The sequence below is a fragment of the Pan troglodytes genome, chromosome 13 (genome assembly GCF_028858775.2).
Source record: "Pan troglodytes isolate AG18354 chromosome 13, NHGRI_mPanTro3-v2.0_pri, whole genome shotgun sequence".
NCBI classification, from domain to species: Eukaryota; Metazoa; Chordata; class Mammalia; order Primates; family Hominidae; genus Pan; species Pan troglodytes.
Genome location: NC_072411.2, coordinates 39,652,620 through 39,677,378, shown reverse-complemented (window position 1 = coordinate 39,677,378; position 24,759 = coordinate 39,652,620). Strand labels below are relative to the sequence as shown.

General features: G+C 38.0%; 1 protein-coding gene across 2 annotated transcripts in view; it reads right to left on the bottom strand.

Annotated features, from left to right (window-relative positions):
* Positions 1 to 24,759, bottom strand: part of THSD7B (thrombospondin type 1 domain containing 7B) — a 908,985-nt gene that overhangs the window by 39,651 nt on the left and 844,575 nt on the right. For both annotated transcript variants that reach the window (XM_054679008.1, XM_009443389.3), the window contains exons 18-20: positions 21,651 to 21,792; positions 19,462 to 19,577; positions 17,245 to 17,362 (exon numbers count right to left, since the gene is read on the bottom strand). In XM_054679008.1, the coding sequence (XP_054534983.1) occupies positions 17,245 to 17,362; positions 19,462 to 19,577; positions 21,651 to 21,792 (376 nt within the window). The remainder of the gene's footprint in view (positions 1 to 17,244; positions 17,363 to 19,461; positions 19,578 to 21,650; positions 21,793 to 24,759) is intronic.

Below are 24,759 nucleotides of genomic sequence, written 5' to 3'. Positions count from 1 at the left end.
GATGAACACATTTGGCACAAGATTTCACATTAATTTTTGCTTAAATACTCTTCAAGTTTTATAATAACTTTAATGTTTATTCTCTTGACTGAAACACCTATTATCCTAATGTCATTATAATTGCAGGCTGTTCCACCCATCTTTGTAAGGATAATGACAATGTGGTGTCACCTTTATCACGGCCAAAGAGACTCTATTTCATTATAACCAAATAACTTCAAGCTTGTTTTGAATTGATGGCAGGCTGAGGGCCAATACTATGGAACCATTTTATTTATTTCCATTAAGGTGACAGATATGTTCTGCCGGACATAAAGGTAGAGAAAATCTAATAAATGCAAAAGAAAAAAATGATGCTATTACTTTTAAAATAATGAAGTCTCAAGACCATTCATTGGAAGCACAGCCATATGGTTTCTCTTGCTTTTGGTATCCAAACACAAAGAGAAGATTTACAAACAATGCCTATGACTTCCAAGAATATTTTTTGAAACCAAGGAACACATAGTAAATCTGCATTTTGATGTATTTTGTGTTTAATTGGTTCATGTTAAACTTCAACAAAAACTATTGCTAATAAATACATGCAAGTGTAAGAGAAAATTACTGGACCTGATGCTTCTGTTGGGTAATTGTTATCTTTTACTATATTTCTTTTTCTATTTAAGTCAGGGATGTTTAGATTGTATAAGTTAAAGAACCAAAAATGTATCCCTCAAATAAAAAAAATCTAATAACATGGAATGTGGATGTTATCAATAAAGAGGTCTGCCACCTCCCAGGGTAGTGGTCAAATATTACTTGGGATGCCAGATCTCAGAAAGGATGGAATATTCAACCAAGCAGCTATCTCCCAGCAATACTTATTCTATCAAGAAATCCTAACAGCAGGAGCCTGAAGGAATTGTTTTGGCAATGATGAGTTTTGATGGGAGAGAGAAAGCAGTGGAGGATGTGGCCAAATTAAAGATAAAAGTATGGTGTGGTATGGAACATGAGAGGAAGAGAATTTGAAACTAGCTGATGTGCCAGGCACAGTGGCTCACGCCTGTAATCCCAGCATTTTGGAAGGCTGAGACAGGGGGATCACTTGAGTTCAAGAGTTTGAGACCAGCCTGGGCAGCGTAGCAAGACCTCATATCTATAGAAAAAACACAGAAAGTTAAAAAATAAACCTGATATATGGTGGAGAGAGGCCTGGAATGGGCATTAAAAGTTTCTAGTTGGAAATAGTTCTCTCCAATTAACAACTAGTAAATGATATGACTACATACAAGTACTTTAACTCTTCTGAGCATAAATTTTCTGTAAAATAAAACTGAGAATACAAAAAGTCTTTATTACTTGAAGACAATTCATGTTAGAAAAAAAATGCCACTTAAAAGTGAAGCTATTTTAAATGGGAATTAAATTATTTTAAATAGTAAAAAATATTTAAATGAGACTTTTTTCTGAAACTAAAAGAATGCAAGTGGGTTTATTTTATCTAATATCCACTAGCATATATATTATGATTACAATTATGCACTTGTTATTAGGACAAATAATAAATTGGTCATTGATATTTCTTACATAATTTTATGATAGCTGTAAGAGATCTTGATGTTTCATAGCTGACTTTCACAGCTTGAACATAAAGTTTTTGGCTGTTGAGTCAATTATCATCAGTTTTCCAAGGGCTCCCTTTAATCTTTGGTGTGAAGATCACTCCATATTGTATCCCCTTTGTAGTGGACACATGTTTAATTTACAGCTAAAGATAGACCAACAAATCCCCTGATTTGCAATGATAGAACATGTGTGTTAATGGAGAAGGCTTGTTGACTGGGCAAAGGTTCTGTAAATGATGTTTGTTCATGAATATTTTGATGTTATGAGGGGCTTGGCTGTCTATGGAATTCACAATAATGCAGATTCAGATGAAGAATATCAGATGATGAGGACTGCCTGGATATGTGTCACAAAGGTTATACAAATAAAAAATACTGTATAAAAGCAACTTGCAAGGGGCTGGGCACAGTAGCTCATGCCTGTAATCCCAGCAGTTTGGGACGCAAGATGGGCAGATCACTTGAGGTCAGGAGTTCGAGACCAGCCTGACCAACGTGGTAAAACCCCATTTCTACTAAAAATACAAAAATTAGCAGACATGGTAGTGTATACTTATAATCTCAGCTATTCGGAGGCTGAGACAGGAAGATCACTTGAACCTGGAAGGCAGAGGTTGCAGTGAGCCAAGATCGTGCCACTACACTATAGCCTGTGACTCCGTTTAAAAAAAAAAAAAGAAACTTGCGGAATATTTTAAATATGGTAACTGCTTTTATTTTTCTCTTCTTAAACATTTATTTTTAACAAATACTCTCATATCAATTCCTAGAACTGGCCCTGAAACATGCCTGTAATGAGTACATAAAACATGCTACCTGCGTCTCCTGTATTTTACTGGGCTTATTATATTAAATGAATGAAATTATAAAATACATAATTACTCAGCCAGGTCCCAACCTATCAAATCCCTTAACACTGTATCCTGGACTCTTTCTGTTCTCAGAGTAATAGTGAAGCTTGCTGCCATACATATCCTCATGCTTTCAAAGTCAGAGGGGAAGAATTTCCTTGGAAACTCTCTGGACTTGTCTTGCTTGGGTTTATGTTTTTCAATAACAGCATAAGACATGACAATAGGTATCAACTGGGAACTAAATTCAATCATAAATATGGACAATATGCTGAATGAGCAATGCCCATTGAGATGAAGGAACAGAAGTTGACTCTCTATTCGTGTACTCATCAGCTTACAAAACAGAGAAAGACACTCCCTATAAAATGTGTTTCCAATGGAAAAAAGACCGAAATCATAGTAGGGTAAATTTGCTATTTGCTAGTAATTCTCCTCTCTGAGCCTTTTACTCTTTTTCCCTGGAGAATACTGGGACCTCATTATAAACAACATTGATATTGAGCTTATTATTATATGAGCAATAATCACTAGCAATGAAACAAAAAGGATTGAATGGCAAGATCTTTAGAAAAAATGATTGACAGTGAGGTGGTATACAGGTTGTAAAAACAAAAACAGAAACAGAGAGGCCAATCCTAGTGCCTGCATACAGGTTTAAAGCATATCAGACTAGATGATATTCCTACTGAACTAGGCAGTAGTCAAACTTCCCTCTTGAGGCTCCACTGACAAAGTAGATGTAGGAAATTTTAAGCAATTCAAACAAATCTCAAAACTGGTAAACATTTGTCAATGTATACACTTAGAAAAAGAAAGGAAGTCAAATGCAGTAATTCCCTATTCTGACTATACTTTCCAATCAAAGTAGCCAGCCACCATGCCCTTTAGAGAGCCATGCTGTAAACAACAATTCTTCTGTGGCCCTGACACATAGTCATTGAATTTACTGGAAATTATGGTTTTGGTAGCTCTGGCCAGTTTGGATATGGCCCAGGCAAAGTATATATGTAAGAGATAATGGAAAAGGAAATATAAGAATAATAGAGAGATTGTCGAAGAAGGTTCCTATTGACTGGAAACAAATAGTTCATTGAATAAAATATCTGAGCAATTTACATAAATATACCTATAAACTCCAGTGCACTGTAGATATATAAAAGCAATAATAGTAGTATATGAAGTAACTTTGAGCTTCCAGCATGTCTATGAATGCCATTATTGTTGGCTTGCTTTCCACCTGGACATCACTTCTTTTGAACATAAGTTAAATTTCCAAAGTTTATGCACAATCATTGGCAGAAAATGATCACCCAGAAGCCAACATCTAGAAGGGGTTGGCCAACTAAAACACCATGCAGAATAGGGTACAATGTCGCTTAACTGAAGTTAATGACGGTCTTTCCTGATAAGAACCCCAAAATCAGGTTAATGAATAAAAGATTTCCGCTTTCAAGAGTTTTCCCCCTATGGATTTATTCTTAAGCATTTGGTACCTGTGACCTAGTGTTAGACAATAGCAAATACTAGTGGATGACAACATAAGTGAAAAAGAAGCAAAGGAATACTAACAAAACCTCATTAGTAGATGGCCATGTTCAATCTAAGTTAATTTTAGTCATATATATTTCTGTGTTTAAGGCATTTTATTGTATGATACCTTTTGTCATTGTAAAAACAGTCCTCATTATGGAGGAAGGCACTAAATTAATTAAGGGAATACAATGTGCTTTGATATACAAATGATATCATACGTTCTTGCTTAGCTTTTTCTCTTCCTTATCCTGCTTTCTTCACTCTCCTGCCCCTGAGAGTTCCTCCCCCTACTCTCTGAGTCACATAAAACACTTTATCAACCCCGGTTTCAGGCTGAGTTCAGGACATAGTTATTAATATTCATTCCCCTTTAACATATGATAAACTGAGGCTCAGAGAATTTAAATATTTTTTGTGAAATGATACAGGTAGAAGGTTTGGAACAAAGATTTGTCTTGCTCCAAAAACATATGCTTTCCAATAGATCTCATCTAATCCATATCTTAGGTATCAGATACTATGCTCTAGTTATTAGGCCACTCAAACTAGTTTGAGAATTGCACTTAGATCTATCTTTTGCAATACATTTGTTGTATGTATTTGTACACTCCATATTTTCTTTAGCAAAAAGGAATTAAGGTGACTGTGCTAACACCTTTCTCCTATGACAATTCTTTATTTGTTTTCAGGTACTCATCACAGTAAATTTCTGAAAGCAGTGGAAAATCAGGTTGTGTATAAAATGCTCAGTTAATTTCATGTGGCTTTTTAGGCTGGACATCTACTAAAAAGTGGTTAAAGCTGTACTTCTCACTTCTCTTAACAAATATCAGGAATTTTTATCCAAGTTTATTTTAAGTGCAAAATTTATTTTAAATATTACTGGTGGATATAGATTTGGGATCAAGGCTATTTTCCAGTATAGCAGAGTGGAGGAAAATTACAGTCCTGATCTGCAAACTAAAGACAGCTCTTTAGCACGTGTGTGGTATTGATGCAGCAATAATTCTACACCCAGAGATACAGTCCCTCAGCTTCCCCTATAGAGGGATTCCTTGGCTTATATGAAAGTTGCTTCAGGTCTCCGGATACCCTTTTATCCTAGAGAAGATCCAACTTAAGCAAGACAAACATTCTATCGGCTTTTCAGAGCAAAACAGACTCTAGTCCAAGCCAGGATCACATCTCTGCCAGGTACATGGGAAGTAACAAGACCACCACTTTAAAAGTCAAGGCCGTGATGTCAAGAGGCTTAGATAGGTATTTTATGGCAGAAGATTAAGCACTTTTGACATTGCTTTTATGGCATTTTATGGCAGAAGATTAAGCACTTTTGACATTGCTTGGATATAAATAACTCCAGATTTTTCAATGGTAGAGTATGTATATGCATTCTGACCGCTTACCTCCAGTTCTATTTTCAACAATCACATTTCAGTTCCATTAAAAACTAACACAACTTGAGGGACCACTGTAATACCTATAAACAGCAGCAATACCCACAATGAGCAATTTTGATGGGATGCAAGAAGGTGAGAGAGAGTGAATTTGCAAATCTTGGAGCTAATCTTCACACCCTTTTTAGAGAAAACCATCAGAGTCACACATTACCTCTCCGTAAGATTGGCAGCTATATCCCTATTAGATAAACTACATAACATGCAACATTATTAGTTGCGAGGCAAGAACATATTTAGTAGGTTTAAAATTCAGAGCGGCTTCTTAAAGCATTAATATATTTCACTGCCTTTTGTGTTCCAACCTATGACCCATTTTCTCTGCTTATTCTCAAATATATCTATAAATTATAATAATTTTTATAGTGATATAGCATGCAACCCAGGGCCATGTACACAATAGGTGATACAGAGTGTCAGATGTACACGATCATAGTGGAACAAATGGGGGCTTTGGAGATACCTGAACTTGGGTTCAAGTCCATCCTCCACAACTGACAAACTATGTAACCTTGGGCAGATTACTTCAGTGCCTATCATTACATCTGTAAAATTAGGTCTATTCTTCATAGTACTGTTGAGAAGAATTACTAACATACTCCTAGCATCAGTAATTATACCCTTGACCAACAGGTATTAAAAAGTAACCCCTCTAACATTTCATCATTTTATAGATAAAAACAGTGCAAGAGAGTTCTGCACAGGATGAGTGAGCGGTCCGACATCCTACAACTTGCCATGGAAAAGCTGACTCTAAAACCCAGATCGTCGAGTTTCTTGTCTATTCTTTTTCTTCCATTCCACTACCTAGCTTCTTGTTCTTTTGCCATAAGAACGAATTACTTGATACAGTAAATAAGTCTGAATTATTGTGACAGACTGTGCCCAATCAAGAATACCATGCATTGATCAAATTGGATGCAGATACCAAAAATTAAAGTTATTGGCTTGCCCTTGAAACCTAGAAAAAACAGCTGGAAGTCACAAAGTTGTTGTTGTGTTTTGGAGTTAATACAAAATTATTTTCTCATTATGGGCTAGAGTTGACAGAAAATTATATGCCGTCTGGGAAACACAAGAAGTAGGCTGGGTCATATGATATAAAAATATTATAAACTCATATGCATTAAATTTAAAAATATAAAATACAAATAAATCATAGTCTGGATTTAATAACATTCTTAGAGTGTTATCAGTTAAATAATTATGAATAATTCATGATATGCTAAATTTAGGGAGTTCTACATCCCACTAAACTGATGAAAATTCAAGAGACAAAAAACATGACTAATCCAAATATTAAGCTCTTCTATTACAAGCTTTGATCTTTGAAATCTATCTAAAAAGATCCCTTAGTGGAAGCTTAGAATCAGTCTCTCTCTAAATTGAAATAAATTGGATTCAAACTGTTCTGACCTTGAAATCTTTAACACAATTAGAAAGTATATGCCAAGCATCAGGTGTACATTAAAGAGGCAATCCAGGTACTTGGAAGATAAAGTAAGAGCTCATTTCAAAACTTCCCCTCAGATCGTTGTAGTTCTGTGGGTTTGATGATGAAGTGTGGCTCATGGGGAAGCATCAGGGACATCCAGCACACCAGGTTTTGCCCAACAACTCAGCGAATGCAGAAAAAAAGATAATTGTGCGAACTTTTGTTTTTGATAAAGACATCAGCTGAGAACTGCAGCTGCTGAAGTTTGACTCCCAGGTAACTCGCATGCCCACTTTAATGTGACTAAATGAACTCTACCTCTTCCTGTGGTCTCTGCCTATTGCTACAACCCATTCGAAAAGAGAAAGCGGCTCCTACAAAAGACAGCTGCTGGCACTTTGTCTTAGAACAGGCAAGCTGCTGATGTTTCCTAATGATAGTCTCCAACCTTTGCAGCTCCACAATTTGGTCTCTTAAGAAACAAGTTCATCTATACCATACATTCCTGCTTCTGATCACTGCTATTCATTTACTGTTTGTTTTTCAGGTTGTGCTGTATGAGGATTCAAGCATGATTTAAATACAGAATTATCTTATTTTAATAATATTACTATCTACCACAGGTGTGATGGTTAGGGAAGTGTGGTGCCAACAGACTGGAGCAGGAAGGCTAGAATGGGGAAGAAGTTTGCGGATGGTGGGGAATAACATGATACACCCACAGAGGCTGCCTTAGCACAGTCTTGAGGGTAGGTGCTTAAAAATTCAAGGGCCATGTATCCTATTCCTCTTTGTACCACTCAATTCTGTTTTTAAAGTTTGAGATTGGGGCTGGGTGGGGTGGCTTATGCCTATAACCCCAGCACTTTGGGGGGCCGAGGCAGGCAGATTGCTTGAGCTCAGGAGTTCAAGACCAGCCTGGGTAACATGGCATAACCCAGTTTCTACAAAAAATAGAAAATTTAATCAGGTGTGGTGGCATGTGCCTGTAGTCCCAGCTACTTGGGAGGCTGAAGAGGGAGGACTGCTTGAGCCCAGGAGGCAGAGGGTGCAGTGAGCCAAGATTGTGCCATTACATTTCAGCCTGGGCAACAGAGCAAGATTCTGTATCACGAAAAAAAAAATTGAAGTTGGGCGCAAATAAATGCAAGTAGAAAATACTCATCTTTATATTTTTGTCTGAAGGTCTTAACATGGGACCTTAAATAGAACAGTTAGTCAAAAAATGCTTGTGAGATTGAACACTGAGCAGCCTAGTAAAGAAAACATTAGTCACAAGAGCTATGGCACCATCCTGCCCAAATATTATCCTACTAGACCCTTAGAAACTAGCCAGAAGTGATGTGTAACTGATGCCATACTTATATGCCAATAGACACTATCTAGATGATTTCCAAGTACTTTATGCAACTTCATTTCTCCAAGTAGTTAACATTTCTTCCCTAGTCCTTCTGTGCCTTAGTTCACACAAGGACTTTTCTTGTGAAATCTGTGTTTTGTTTTTGTCTTTGTTTATTATTCTAAGGATTGGAGAAAGGTGAATTTTAGCTCAGACTATAGTTGCCTAGAACTCCTGAATAGTAGGATTGAAATTTGCATGGGTTTTTGTTGTTTGTAGACAAACAGGGTCTAGTAGACAACAGGGTCTGATGAGTCCACAGCACTAACAGAACTGCTTACAATTTTTAAGTGATCTTTTAATACTAAACTTATGATTTGGGGTCTTATTCATAAAGGTGGTATGTTGGAATAACACGGAGATCTGTCATGTTTCAGTGACTTGGTACAGTGGCAGAATTAGGACTTTCAGACAAAAATAATAATAAACAGATTTCTTGTCTCCTTGCATTGAACACAATCTTGGATAATGAGACCTAAGAATGTAGGTATTTAGGCAAAGGAGAAGAAACAGCCACTGTTTCTTGGGATTGGCTGCCTTTGGGCTTGCAATCTAGCATGCAAGCTCTTCCCCTTTCAACTTTCTTTTTATGATCCAGAACCATCTAGGCAATGACAATAATAAAATTCTTTCAGTGTGCCAAGAACTGTGTTTCAACTGTGAAGATTCACCCACAAAGAATACAAACAGGGTCATTGGCCCCTTAGAAAGACAGACATGAAAATGGATTCAATTCATGCATGATAAAAATCATAGGAGGCAGTCATGGGGATGATGGTGAGAGGTTCCATGTAAGGAAAAGTGCCAAGGTGAGAAGCAGCATAATTTGATCAAGGGTGTGATTGAAATGTAGTATGTTGGAACTGACAGAGCTGGCAGGGCAGTACAAGGTGATGGAGACAGTGGGGCAGCACAGGTGAGATCCTGAAGATTCCTGTGGGCCATGTTCACAATACAGGACTTTATTCTTTCTTGCCTTTTCCACGCTCTCCTTTATTACTGAGAGAAACAAACATCCCAGCAGTGGCCCTTGAGGACAACACTGTAGTGCTTATGGCAGTGGGATATCCAGAGTGGGTCTTTTCTGGACAGAGGCGCAACCAACTGTTTCAATGAAAGACATCACTGATGCAAATAACACCTCTCATTTGTATGTCTTTTGTGGATTCATCAATGGGCATTATTACTTGTTAGTTTACTCTCTGTTGTCCCTAAACTAGATTTTAAGCTCCATAAAAATAGGGAAATTGCCTTTTTTCCCCCAGTGCTGAATTCTAAGTACATAAGACTATAACTGACATGTATATATTTGTTTATGGATTAAAAAATAGATGAATGACTTATATGTCAATATAAAAACACTTGATCAGATATTCATTTTTAGAACATCATATAGGCTATGAGTATAGTGTGTAGAATTTGGAGAGGAGTAAAAGGATGAGATATAAAATTGGGAGATTAGGGTGACTGCATCTATGGAATAATTTTTAAAAGATCCTACGGAGTCTCCAATAACCCTCTCTTCTACAGACAGGTAGAGGAACGTGGAGGAGAAAATTCACATATACTAAACACTCATGATGTGTCTGTTACTATGCCAGGTGTCTTCAAATACTTAATTTCATTTAATTCTCAAAACAAAAACTAAACCACTAACATGTGCAAAATTCCAATTTATAGATAAAGAATTGGACATTCAGAAAGATTCAGCTAATTGCTTAAACAGCTACATTTGAACTTAGATTTACACAACTTTAAAGTGGATGCCCCAGTGGAAACCATGCCTGACTGCCTCTTAAAACAATTGACAAACTATTGGTTAATCACTGAAATCTTGGTCCTAAGACCTGCCATTTCATTTCTACAGGCTCTTTGCTCTCATTTGTGCAAGAAATTACATATTATTGTTGGACATTGCAATTCCCATGTTTTCATTATGAGTGACATTCTTTGTGGAAGTAGTTGTCAATTTTTCTTAGTCACATTTTCCTAATATGTACCCTGGCTACAGTTTTTGGCCCTGCCCTCTCTAGGACCTTACAGTTGAGTTCACAGATGAGCACCTTTTTAATTGTGAGTCATGCCTGGTTTCTCACACAATCCCAACTAAAGAAGATAATTATCAACAACATCAGCACATACATTTGTGAGTAGCTTATAGATGAGTCCATAACTTATTGCCAGTGGTCCAATATCAGGACTTCTAGAAAACTGCTTTCAAATCTCTTTGGTTGACAATCAGATCCAGGTCCTGGTATCCCATCCTCCCTTCCCAATGATGATTTCTCCAAACTGCAGTTCTTCCCATCTCCTCCCCTGTTTAATTTGCCTGCTATGGTTTGGATGTGGTTTGTGCCCACCAAAAGGCATGTCAACATTTGATCTCCTTTGCAGTGGGGTTGGGAGGTAAGGACTAGTGGGAGGTATTTGGGTCATAGGTGAGGATTCCTCGTTAATAAATTAATGCCCTCCCTTGGGGGAGAGTGAGTTCTCCCTCTTGCAGGAATGTATTAGCTCTTGCAAGACAGGGTTGTTAAAAAGTGTGTGGCTTTCTTGGCTTCTTGCTCTTGTTCTCTTTCTCACCATGTGACTGTTTTGCACACGCCTGCTCCCCTTCCGCTTTCTGTCATGAGTTGAAGCAGCCTGAGACCCCCACCAGATGCAGCTGCCCAATCTTGAACTTTCCAGGCACCAGAATCATTAGCCAAATAAACCTCTTGTCTTTATAAATTACAGTCTTAGGTATTCTGTTATAGCAATTCAAAATGGACTAACACAGAAAATTGGTACTCAGGAGTGAATTGTTGGAAATAAGAAACTTACTGGGAACTGGATAAAACACTATCCTTGTTACACCATAGCAAGCAACTTGGTTGCATTGTGGCCATGCCCCTACAGCTTTGTGGAATATAGAACTTAAAAGAATAGCATACCTGGTGGACACAATTTCTAAGCAGCAAAGCTCAGGCTGCTGCTGCTTCTAACTGCTTATGGTAAACAGCTAGAGAAAAGGGACGCTCAGTGGAAAGATTTGGAAAATTTTTAGCATGGCCATGTGGTAGAGAATGAAACAGTATCTTCAGGAAAGGAATATAAGAATACTGCCAAGAGACCCTTTGCTAAAAAGAGTAGCATGGCTAAAAGAGAGCCAGGTGGTAATGGTGAGAACAATGGAAAAAAAGCCCTGAAGGCATTTTCTTTTCTTTTCTTTTTTTTTTTTTTTTTTTTTTTTTTTGAGACAGAGTCTCGCTCTTTTGCCCAGGCGGGACTGCAGTGGCGCTATCTTGGCTTACTGCAAGCTCCGCCTCCCGGGTTCACGCCATTCTCCTGCCTCAGCCTCCTGAGTAGCTGGGACTACAGGCGCCCGCCATGGCACCTGGCTAAATTTTTTTGTATTTTTAGTAGAGACGGGGTTTCACCGTGTTAGCCATGATGGTCTCGATCTCCTGACCTCGTGATCCGCCCGCCTCGGCCTCCCAAAGTGCTGGGGTTACAGGCGTGAGCCACCGCGCCTGGCCCCCTAAAGGCATTTTAAAGATCTTCACAGCCAACCCTTCCTATCAGAGGCCCAGAAGTCTAGAAGGAAAGAATGGTTTCAGGGGACATGACCGGAGCACCACTGCCCTGTGTTGCCTCAGAGATCTGCTACCCACATCCCAGTGATTCCTGCTGGAGCAGCCATGGCTCAATCTGCCCTAGATGTAACCATGCTGTCACTCTGGAGAGTCTAAGCTATAAGCTTTAGGGGCATCCACATCCATATTACTAATTTCGTAATGGGAGAGCAATGAAGGTATGTTGGCTTTCACCTAGCTTTCAGAGGATGTGTCAGAAAGCTTGGGACTCAGACAGAAATATGCCACAGGAGTGGAGCTGCCACAGAGTTTCCACCGTGGCAAAGCCTAGTAGATCCCTGGAAGCAGGGCTGCCTTGGGAACCCCAGACTGTAGAGCCATTGGCAGTGTGCAATGCCCACCTGAAAAAGCCATAGGCATTCAACTCCCAACTGGTGAGAGCAGGCACATGAGCTGCACTCAGCAAAGCCATAGAGGTGGGGTTGCCCAAGGCCTTGGGAGACCATCTCTTGCACCAGTATGCCCAGGACATGAAGTCAAATGAATATGTTCCAGAAATTTAACATTTCATGCCTGTCCTGCTATGTTTTGTACTTTCCTGGGCCCTGTCATTTATTTATTCAGGCCTATTTTTCTATTTTTTTTTTTTTTATTATACTTCAAGTTCTAGGGCACATGTGCACAACGTGCAGGTTTGTTACATAGGTATACATGTGTCATGTTGGTGTGCTGCACCCATTAACTCGTTGTTTACACTAGGTATTTCCCCTAATGTTATCCCTCCCCCCTCCCCCCACCCCATGACAGGTCCCAGTGTGTGATGTTCCCCACCCTGTGTCCAAGTGTTTTCATTGTTCAATTCCCACCTATGAGTGAGAACATGCAGTCTTTGGTTTTCTGACCTTGTGATAGTTTGCTCAGCATGATGGTTTCCAGCTTCATCCATAACCCTAAAAAGGACATGAACTCATCATTTTTTATGGCTTCATAGTATTCCATGGTGTATATGTGCCACATTTTCTTAATCCAGTCTATCATTGATGGACATTTGGGTTGGTTCCAAGTCTTTGCTATTGTGAATAGTGCCACAATAAACATACATGTGCATGTGTCTTTATAGCAGCATGATTTATAGTCCTTTGGGTATATACCCAGTAATGGGATTGCTGGGTCAAATGGTATTTCTAGTTCTAGATCCTTGAGGAATCACCACACTGTCTTCCACAATGGTTGAACTCGTTTACAGTCCCACCAACAGTGTAAAAGTGTTCCTATTTCTCCACATCCTCTCCAGCACCTGTTGTTTCCTGACTTTTTAATGATCACCATTCTAACTGGTGTGAGATGGTGTCTCATTGTGGTTTTGATTTGCATTTCTCTGATGACTAGTGATGATGAGCATTTTTTCATGTGTCTGTTGGCTGCATAAATATCTTCTTTTGAGAAGTGTCTGTTCATATCCTTCACCCACTTGTTGATGGGGTTGTTTGATTTTTTCTTGTAAATTTGTTTAAGTTCTTTGTAGATTCTGGATATTAGCCCTTTGTCAGATGGGTAGACTGTGAAAATTTTCTCCCATTCTGTAGGTTGCCTGTTCATTCTGATGGTAGTTTCTTTTGCTGTGCAGTAGCTCTTTAATTAGATCCCATTTGTCTATTTTGACTTTTGTTGCCATTGTTTTTGGTGATTTAGACATGAAGTCCTTCCCCATGCCTATGTCCTGAATGGTATTGCCTAGGTTTTCTATGGTTTTAGGTCTAACATTTAAGTCTTTAATCCATCTTGAATTAATTTTTGTATAAGGTGTAAGGAAGGGATCCAGTTTCAGCTTTCTACATATGGCTGGCCAGTTTTCCTAGCAGCAGTTATTAAATAGGGAATCCTTTTCCCATTTCTTGTTTTTGTCAGGTTTGTCAAAGATCAGATGGTTGTAGATGTGTGGTATTATTTCTGAGGGCTCTGTTGTGTTCCATTGGTCTATATCTCTGTTTTGGTACCAGTACCATGCTGTTTTGGTTACTGTAGCCTTGTAGTATAGTTTGAAGTCAGGTAGCATGAAGCCTACAGCTTTGTTCTTTGGCTTAGGATTGTCTTGGCAATGTGGGCTCTTTTTTGGTTCCATATGAACTTTAAAGTAGTTTTTTCCAATTCTGTGAAGAAAGTCGTTGGTAGCTTGATGGGGATGGCATTGAATCTATAAATTACCTTGGGCAGTATGGCCATTTTCACGATATTGATTCTTCCTACACATTAGCATGGAATGTTCTTCCATTTGTTTGTATCTCTTTTATTTCACTGAGCAGTGGTTTGTAATTCTCCTTGAAGAGGTCCTTCACATCCCTTGTAAGTTGGATTCCTAGGTATTTTATTCTCTTTGAAGCAATTGTGAATGGGAGTTCACTCATGATTTGGCTCTCTGTTTGTCTGTTATTGCTGTATAGGAATGCTTGTGATTTTTGCACATTGATTTTGTATCCTGAGACTTTGCTGAAGTTGCTTATCAGCTTAAGGAGATTTTGGGCTGAGATGATGGGGTTTTCTAAATATACAATCATGTCATCTGCAAACAGGGACAATTTGACTTCCTCTTTTCCTAATTGAATACCCTTTATTTCTTTCTCCTGCCTAATTGCCCTGGCCAGAACTTCCAACACTATGTTGAATAGGAGTGGTGAGAGAGGGCATCCGTGTCTTGTGCCAGTTTTCAAAGGGAATGCTTCCAGTTTTTGCCCATTCAGTATGATATTGGCTGTGACTTTGTCATAAATAGCTCTTATTATTTTGAGATATGCCCCATCAATACCTAGTTTATTGAGAGTTTTTAGCATGAAGGACTGTTGAATTTTGTCAAAGGCCTTTTCTGCATCTATTGAGATAATCATGTGGTTTTTGTCTTTGGTTCTATTTATATGATGAATTATGTTTATTGATTCGCATATGTTGAACCAGCCTTGCATCCCAGGGATGAAGTCAACTTGATCGTGGTAGGTAAGCTTTTTGATGTGCTGCTGGATTCGGTTTGCCAGTATTTTATTGAGGATTTTTGCATCGACGTTCATCAGGGATATTGGTCTAAAATTCTCTTTTTTTGTTGTGTCTCTGCCAGGCTTTGGTATCAGGATGATGCTGGCCTCATAAAATGAGTTAGGGAGGATTTCCTCTTTTTCTATTGATTGGAATAGTTTCAGAAGGAATGGTACCAGCTCCTCTTTGTATCTCTGGTAGAATCGGCTGTGAATCCATCTGGTCCTGGACTTTTTTTGGTTGGTAGTCTATTAATTATTGCCTCAATTTCAGAGCCTGTTATTGGTCCATTCAGGGATTCAACTTCTTCCTGTTTTCATTTTGGGAGGGTGTATGTGTCCAGGAATTTATCCATTTCTTCGAGATTTTCTAGTTTATTTGCATAGAGGTGTTTATAGTATTCTCTGATGGTAGTTTGTATTTCTGTGGGATCGGTGGTGATATCCCTGTTATCATTTTCTATTGTGGCAATTTGATTCTTATCTCTTTTCTTCTTTATTAGTCTTGCCAGCTGTCTATCAATTTTGTTGATCTTTTCAAAAAACAAGCTCCTGGATTCATTGATTTTTTTGAAGGGTTTTCTTTGTGTCTCTATCTCCTTCACTTTTGCTCTGATCTTTGTTATTTTTTGCCTTCTGCTAGCTTTCCTATTTTAGAATAGGAATGTTTACAAATGTCTATACCACCACTGTACCTTGGAAGCAAATAACTTGTTTTTTGTTTTGTTTTGTTTTTGCAGGCTCAAAGCTGGAAGAACTTACCTTGAGTCTCAGATGAGACTCTGGATTTTGGGCTTCTAAGTTGTTACTGAAACAAGTTAAGACTTAGGATTATGGGATGGAATGATTGTATTTTGCATGTGAGAGGAACATGAGTTTTTAGATTCACCTGTGGAATGCTATGGTTTGGATTTGGTTTGTTCCCAGCAAAACTGAGATTAAAATTTGATCCCCTTTGTGATGGTCTTGGACGATGAGGTCTATGGGGTGGTGTGTGGGTCATAAGTGCTGGTACCCCATGAATGGATTAATGCTCTCCCTGGGGGCGAGTGAGTTCTCACTCGTGCAGGGATAGATTCATTCCTGCAACACAGCGTTATTTCTCTCTTGCTTCCTCAGTTTCTCTCTCTTGCTTCCTCTTTCACGATGTGATCTCTTTACGAACACCTTCTCTCCTCTGCTTTCTGCCATTAGTTGACACAGCCTGAGGCTTTCACCAGATGCAGCTGCCTAATCTTGAACCGTCTAGCCACAAGAATCATGAGCCAAATAAACCAATTTTCTTCATAAATTAACCAGCCTCATGTGTTCTATTATAGCAGCACAAAATGCACTAAGATGTACTAACAGTGTACCAGGATTTCTCCCTAGGTCCTTACTCCAAATTTTTGACATTTACCTTATGATATATTGCAACTCTACTTTAGGACCAGAGTTCTGTCCTAAGCCAGCTCTGTTTTATGCTATGGTCTTGTTGCTTTCTCTCCCATGGGCCCATGTCTTGATCCCTACTTCAGCCTAATGACTGGAATGCCACCTCTGTTTTCACTTACCTGCCTCACTACTGAGTATCAATTGCCTTCTGCATTCCTTGCCATGGTGCATTACTTATCCACTGGGATTCTGGGATCGTGTAGTAATGATTTCTGTTTCTTCCCAAAGATTTATACTCCCTTTCCTTTACAACATTATGTGATAATGTAACATTATTGCTGAGATGTGACTCACTACCCAGAAAGTACATTTCCTTCCCTGCCATCTTCCAATGAGTTGGAAACATAGAGCAATTTTGTCTAATATATATGTAAGAGATGTATGCTGCTTCCAACCCAGTTCATAAAACCTCCACAGAGCCAAGTGATATCACCATCCAGAGTAACTTGGTCCTGTTAAAGTGGCAGAACCTCTGTGAACTTGTGTCCTTGATTTACATTTTGAAGCATAAAGCCCTCTCTTTATGTGGGTGAAAAGCAAGCCTCTAGTCTATTATGCTCAGCCTAGGGTGTGCTTTGGGGGTTTATGTGGTATAGTAGACAGCTTTACATACTACTTTTTCCAAAAACCACTGAGGCCAATATGTTTTTTCAATTTGTTGAGCTTATGACCTTCTGAATAAACATTGTCCCACAGGTTCATCAGCCTCTCTGGAGTCTGCCACTGTTATCTGGTCCATTCTGCAACCTCTGCCTCACTCTCCTGGACTGATATGAGGCCAGGCTCTGTTTTTCTTCCCCTGTGGGTCAGTTTCATATTGACTTCAGCTGGGTCCCATACCTTATGCCATTTATCAAGCTATGGCATACTGAATGATATTTAGAAACCTACACTAGTTAGTGGGAAATATGGGGAAACCAATACCTCCATGGCCACAGGTCTGTGAACACTCTGTCCAAGCCGTCCACCCTGAGAGCTGACAGTTGACCACGCATTCCACCAAGCAGGGAATGCTCATTCTCTGGGGCTTCTCCAAATTATGCTGCAAATGGAAATGAAACACAACTTTATTGGAGAAATCACTCTTTAGTCAAATCACTGTCCTTTCATGGGAAAGACTCGCCTTTACTCTGTGATAATAACCTTTCCATATTTCAGTGGGGAAGTATATCCTTTCTTATATAAATTGGTGACAATCATAGAAAATGATTGTCCTTTAATTACCAAATAAAAATTTGTCAGCCAAAATTTCTTTTTATAAAATCCTAAACTCTATTAGGCTGCCAGGAAAGCAGAGGCGTCTCATTACACAGAGATCTGTCCTGTTGCTCAATCAGCAAGGAACCAGAAAGACACTTCAACGCCAACTTCAGGCACTTTGTGCTTCTGAATAGGCCAAAAGTACATAGAGGGCCAACACAGAAAGCCAGCTAGGCTAGAAAATAAATAATGTGGAGATAAAAATACAATCAGCAACCCATCTAAAGTGTATAAAAAAGCCAGGGCTAAAAACAATCATGGTCGTAACGATGGGTCAAGTTGATGATACAGTTTATTTTTTTTCTTGTCCTCTCTGAAACCAGCATCTTGGCAAACCATACAAATTTTCTAATGGCCAAGGTAGCAGAGATCCTAGTGAAAGAATAAAGCACCTGAGAAACACAGAAGGAATGATAAAAAATTCTGCTCTAGGAATAACACACTATTTCTGTGCTTATTAGGAAAACTTTGACATTCAACATGTGTTATATGGTAGCAATATCCTTACCAAGCTAATATTAATGATTATAGTACAATGACTTGCCAAGTGGGTAAAATGGATACTATCATAATGAGACCTATAATCCATCTGAGATATATGGATATTCTAGTTTTGTTAATAATTTGAGATTGCTTTAAACTGGTATTTTTTACATATTTATTGGGCATATGGTATCTGGAAATCAGAGAAACTGACTTTCTTTTAATGAATAGTTTATATCTTTTTGTATCAAAAGAAAATACTCATTACATACACTAAATAAACAATGCTCACCTATTGGGAGTTGCAGATTAATGATTTTTTTCCCCTGAAACAGACAACTTCTTCAGAGGCTGATTAAATAAAATAAATGTTAAAATAAATCATGGTATACAGCATTCTGCCCTGTATCAGTCAGTTTCAGAATTTGACCAAATGGAGATCCATTTCAGATGTTCTGTTCTTAGGACTGGTGACGTAGTCTGCAGCTGCTCTGTTGGTTTAAAGAGCATGAGCGTGTTGTGACAAAACAGAGCGAAGTCAGGATAGGTGACAGAGGTTTGTTTTGTTTTAATTCCCACTGATGTATTCCACCTCTCTTAAGAGAAATGCCACCAATTTTCATTTTGCAAGTTTGTTAAAGAAGTTTCTGGGGAAACGTGAGTTAACTGGTCCCCTTTTTCCAATTTATCCAAAGACTGTTTCAGTGATTCTTGAAGTGTGATAGTATCTTTACTTCTACTAAACTGCCCCCATAGTGTTTTTCATTTATATGTTGGCAAGAAAATGCCAACTTCTTTGGAAAAGGTCTGACTATAGCTTTTGTCTGAACTCCATATAGTTTGGAACAGAGGAAAAAAAAGGAGGCTATAAAATTACAAAGATTCAGAACCCATTAATTTGAAACTTGGTAGGGATGCATTTTAATGTAGGTTGAAAAGAAAAGTCTCTGCTATTTATCCAAATATTATCTGCTTAAGCAAACTGACATGATTCTGTAATGGCAAGTGTCCATGTTCGTCTTCTATGCAAGGGACAGTATTATCACATATGCAAATGAATCACCTGTCCAATACAAAAGAATCACATTTAAATATTAAAGTCACCCAAGGTCAACAGTTTGGCAAACAAGTACAGTTAAATAACTTTTTATAAGTAATGAAAACATATATTTTTAATGAACCCATTTCTCCACTACAAAAATGACCTTTCCCAGTCATTTTGACTAAATTCAAACTAGTGAGCTATAACCATACTATACTGGCACCGCTTACTCTAACTGAACCTAACCTGAGATGAGAAGAAATCAGTCTGTTATCTATATTGGACATCATGGAACTGCAGACCAATATTAAGAAAAACAAAGCCTTGGATGTGAGATATGAATATAAACACAGTACCTGCTCACATTGGTCCACGCTGACTGGCTTGCCATCACTGCGCACACAGCTTAGCAGGCGGGTCCTGACGCCTTGACCACAGGGTGCGTTTTCACTCAGCTGGCATGTGCTCCACTCTACAGGCATAGGATCACCCACACTGAGTTTCAAAATTATGGCCATGTGAGCAAAATACAACAGATCTTTGATTATCTGCATTGGTGGAGAATAATCCACACATAATCCTAAAATCATTTCCAGGTAGCTTTGGGAAGCATCATGCAATGCCCTTATTGCAAAACGAACAAAAAACAAATACACACAAAAAAGCGAGTTACCTACTTAAATTTGCTTTCCAGAGATAAAGAGCCAATGGTTTGTTAGAAACCATCCCATGGCTGGCTGGAGTAGAAGAGGAAAGATACTAACCAGGATGGTAAAGAAAAATCACTTTAGAATCAACTATTTGTTGAGGATAACTGGAGAAAAAACAACCCAGAAATGATGCCAGTTGCTATGCTCCAGATGTTTGTGTACCCCTGCAAAATTCATATATTTAAATCCTAACCCTCTAGGTGATGGTATTTTGAGGGAGAACCTTTGGGGGTAATTAGAATATGGGAGCTGAGCTCTCATGAATGAAATTAGTGCCTTTATAAAGGAGGCCTAAGGGAGCTTGTTTGCGCCTTCCATCCTCTGAGGATGTAGCTAGAAGGCACTGTCTAGAGATACAGGCCCTCCTCACCAGACACTGAAGCTAGTAGCACCTTGATTTTGGACTTCCAGCCTCCAGAACTATAAGAAATACATTTATGTGTTTTATAAGCTACTTAGTCTATAGCAATTTGTTATAGCATCCAGGACAGACTAAGACACCAATCTTTTATGTAAACTTGAAAACATTTTCAATACTAAATCCAATCATTTAAACCATTTAGTGCATTTGACACAGAATAGTCAAAAGAGATGCTCCGGGAAAGAAAGAGGGAAAGGCACACAAAACTGTATGGACTGTTACAGAAACTATATTTTTTCAGATTATTCTATCATGAGAAAAAGTTTTACAGATTTGGCTAGTCATATTACAAACTAGATGGTGAAGAATTAGAATAAATTATCCCAAAGTTAATTTGATTTTTAAACAACGGTTATTTTTGGTGTCAGTAGAAAGGAAGACCCTTGGTCATATAAAAACTCTTTAAAGAAATTTTCCATATTGGTAGATGATCTAATAGTTTAATAGGAATAGAATAGCAAACCCATGTATAGTAAAATCAGTGTTTCAAAGATATGCTCTTCCAATAAAGCAAGTTTTATTGTATTTCTGAAACAGTACTATAAAAACCAGAGATCTCTTCTCTAAAGAAAAAGGACAAATACACCAGGTCATCTTTACCCACGAAGACAATCAGACAGCCCCACAGAAGTCACTATGAGGTTTTCCACAAGAGGAATCTCAGCAGAGCCAACATGGCTGTGGTGAGGATTTTTTTTTTTCTCTCAGAAAAGGCAATTGCTTTGCCTCTGCAGGCATGTGGTGGTTTGGTTGTCAGTATTGAATTCAATGCTGTGACTTAACATGGTTCCATATTTTGTAGCATTATGGAATGTCTGCTGCTGCAGGGAATGGCAAGTAGCAGATCAATGTAACTATACCAGTCCTCTGGTTTTAGACACTGAGCACTGTGGTGCCTGGAAAATTACTGAGCAGCGGCCAAACAGCTAGAGTGATTTAACTCCCAGTGCCTCGAAAACATCCCTGACCAGTCAGTCGTAGCATTCATTCTTATTCAGACCCATACAGAAAGTACCTCACAAGCTCAGATTTCTGAAATAATAAAAGGCATAAAAGAGCCAAATTCTATCACAGTATGATTACATTCTTCTCTCAATGGTAAATTATTCTCTGCTACTTATTTTTGTTGTTTCAGTTTATCATGGCTTAAATCAACATTTTGCTGAAATGTTGCCAAATCTTTCTAAGCTTCTCTTACTACAGAGATTTTATGTGGCCTTGCTGATTCTACATGCCAAGAGTGGGCATTTCTTTCTGTGAGGGGATACTAGAAACATGAAGTCCTCAGGCTTTTATGCAATACACTCACACATTCTACTCTCCATTCTTAATCTTGAGAATGAAAACCCACGCAAAAATTCTCTCATTAGTCAATGTTCAGGGAGAACGACAAGGTCATAGATTTTAACTGTACCTGTTAGATTGTACTGGAACTGGAAGCAATTTTCATTCAGGAGGCAAGGCTGCACCTGTGAGTCTTCAGCACAAGTCCTTGAGTTCAGTGATGGTCTTAGCAGGTGGCGAGTTCTTCTCTGCATTGTGTGGGGATCGCATGACTATTAAAATCAGAGTAGGAAAAGTTGACTGTGGGCAAGTTATTTGATAAATTATATAAGATATACAGGTATAAGTAGGCACATATGTAACAATATAGGGAATAGATTATCTAGAGGGTTAAACATATTACTTAGAAAATGAAACCATTCTGTGAATGATTATAAATTCTTTTTCTCCACCTGACAACTCTTTTGTTTATCCTGTGTTACCTTGAAGGCTACATTTCTATCTCCCGTATATAATTAAGCACACAGAGACTATTTCTATCATTTAAACTCACACTGTACTCTCAAATGGTCTGCAACAATGTAAGAGATCCGTATATTTTGAATGTTTAAATGCTTTTTTTTTAAAAAAAGGAAGAAACTGCCCTGTGACCTCAGATAGTCTAGACTAATAAAAATAATCACACAGAAAATTTTCATGAGAAAATCATTTTTTAAACACTAGAACACAGAGATATAGAAAAGGAATTATAAAATCAACATTGCCAATACACTAGAACCTTCTTCTTATTTGGGAATGCCTTTGGTCCACAGAGCATGGACAACTGCATGCTGTTGCCCTTCTGGCAAAATTAATGTGAAAATGTGAACTCCAAAGATATCCGGCAAATATCATGATACCTGTGGCTCCACATGTCCTCCTGTAGCCTCAGTTCCTATAATGTTCTTGACCCAGGTCAACCGGCCTGCCAGATTTCATCCAGCTGGTCTACCCACAGTGGGCCTTCAAGCTCCTCCTACTGGAACAATCTTCTTTCCACTGTCCTCCAAATCCTATTCACCGTTTTCAGAACACTAATCAAGCCTCACTCCTGTCAGTCTTTTTTCTAACAATACCATGTTCTTCTCTTCCTTTTTGAGCAAACTTCCACTCATGCTTAGGAAATTCTGTATAGAACTGCTTCTAAACACATATACATACATATATCCTCAGGTGCTAACCTTTCTTTGCATCGTCATTCTGTTTCTTCATCACCCTGCCTCTTACTTTCTTTACAAATTCCTTTAGGGCATGTTGGATCATGGCTTCTACTTCTCATGTCACTCCCTGAAAGTCTTAATATCAATTATATGTCATAGTTTTTCAACAAATACCATTAAACATGTTCACAACATGCAATCCCAGACCCTCAATCTAACAAGGCCCATAGATTCTTAAGTCATGGGAAAAATAAAAGTCTCTGGATGAAGATCATCAAATCACCAATTTGTTTTTTATTCCTATTCCTCTTTCAGATATAGTAGTAAAGAACAAAACCTGTACACTGAGTCTTGGCTATGAACCAAAATTATTATGTTGGATTGCACTAAATTATGCAAAAAAGCATGCCACAAATTTTTCTTCTAATTGTAAAAGTTTGGACCATTGATACACATTCACTATCCATGTGATTTTGTATTTGGATCTGTCAGTACTTATAATTTTATACTTAATTGAATCAAATTGTCTCTGGATAATCAAGAAGGGCCCATGAAACCAAGCAATTATTCTTAATTATCTGCACATGAATTCCATGCTAAATGCTTACCAATAATTTATTACTATTTTACCAATTAATTTGAATGCTTCTTTTCATGTGGCAGAATAATAACAAATGATTTGTCAATAAAATAAAATGAAAGTATCTTGGTAGATACTCCTGATTAGTGCTTTCCTACATTTCTATCTTATAAAGTAATCAATTAATGTCTGAAACAAGTGAATACATGTAAAGGCTTAGGTACCTGCTTAGTGTAAGCTATCAAGTAAAAGAGAAAATAAAACATACACACATCAATCAAATTACTATGTAACCTTGAACAATTCACTTATATACTCTAAACCTTAGTTCCGCATCTAAACCTAGATGAGAAAGAAGAATGGGGATGGGATGAAATTTGATAAGATTTAAGAATTTTCTTCCTCAGATCTCACAGTCCATATGTGTATAAGTCTGATGGGTATAGTTCTAAAATATCTTCTTGAGGTAATCCACATTTCATATCATATAGTTTCGGATAATTAGATATTAATATAAAGAAAACCAACACTGCACCTTACTCCCCTACTAAATTTCTTCCCATAGAAACAGGCAAAGAGGATTGCGTAGGTGACTGAAATCCATGAACGTTATTCAGCCTCATCTCAGGCAGTATTTTCACACTTCATCTTATAAAAATTCTCCTGGTGCTGCTAACAAGTGATAGATTACTGTTTCTCCTTATTTCTTTCTAATAGCTATTTATAGAAAGTTTAATGTTAGTGTTTTTATCCTTATTTCTTTCTCTCTATTAGCTGTTTATACAAAGTCCATAAAATAATGAATTATCCACAAGAGAGATGGAGGAGTGTGAGGATAAGTGAAAAAAGAAGAGAAAGGATGTTTACATCTATCTGGATGATTTCTTTATTAGATCAAGACTCCTCAAATACAATTCTGGATCTTCTCTTCACTAGAGTAATTATATAAAGACATATTGTCAATTTCCTGCATATCGAAGTGGGAAAATGATGTGTGAATAACTAACCAAAAGTCAACTTTGGACCAGTTTTATTTTTAAAAAATCAAGGTTATATAGCTAATGTTTATTTGCTAGGGAAGAAGATGATCCAGTTAGAACCAGTTAGTGTCTAGTACAGAAACCCCTTCATGACTTACCACTTTTGTAAAGCAGCATTTACCTTAAAGTTCAATCTTCCCTTATGACATTATGCCTTCACGTATTTTGTTATCTCTAGAAGCAAAGGCTTTTGCCTGATTTAAATACTTGTATTCATATCCCTCAAGATGATGTGCTTTCTGGTAAACAGCACACTTTCTATGAAGGAGTCTTGTCAAAGAGTAATGAAGCCTTGATATCCAACTTCCAATTTACAGGAAATTCAAGGATAAAGGAACATGTTAAACCTCACCATGCAGATGCAATTCACGAAAGAGAGACTGAAAATGTTTATAGGACAGGTGGCCTGTTTCCTCACCA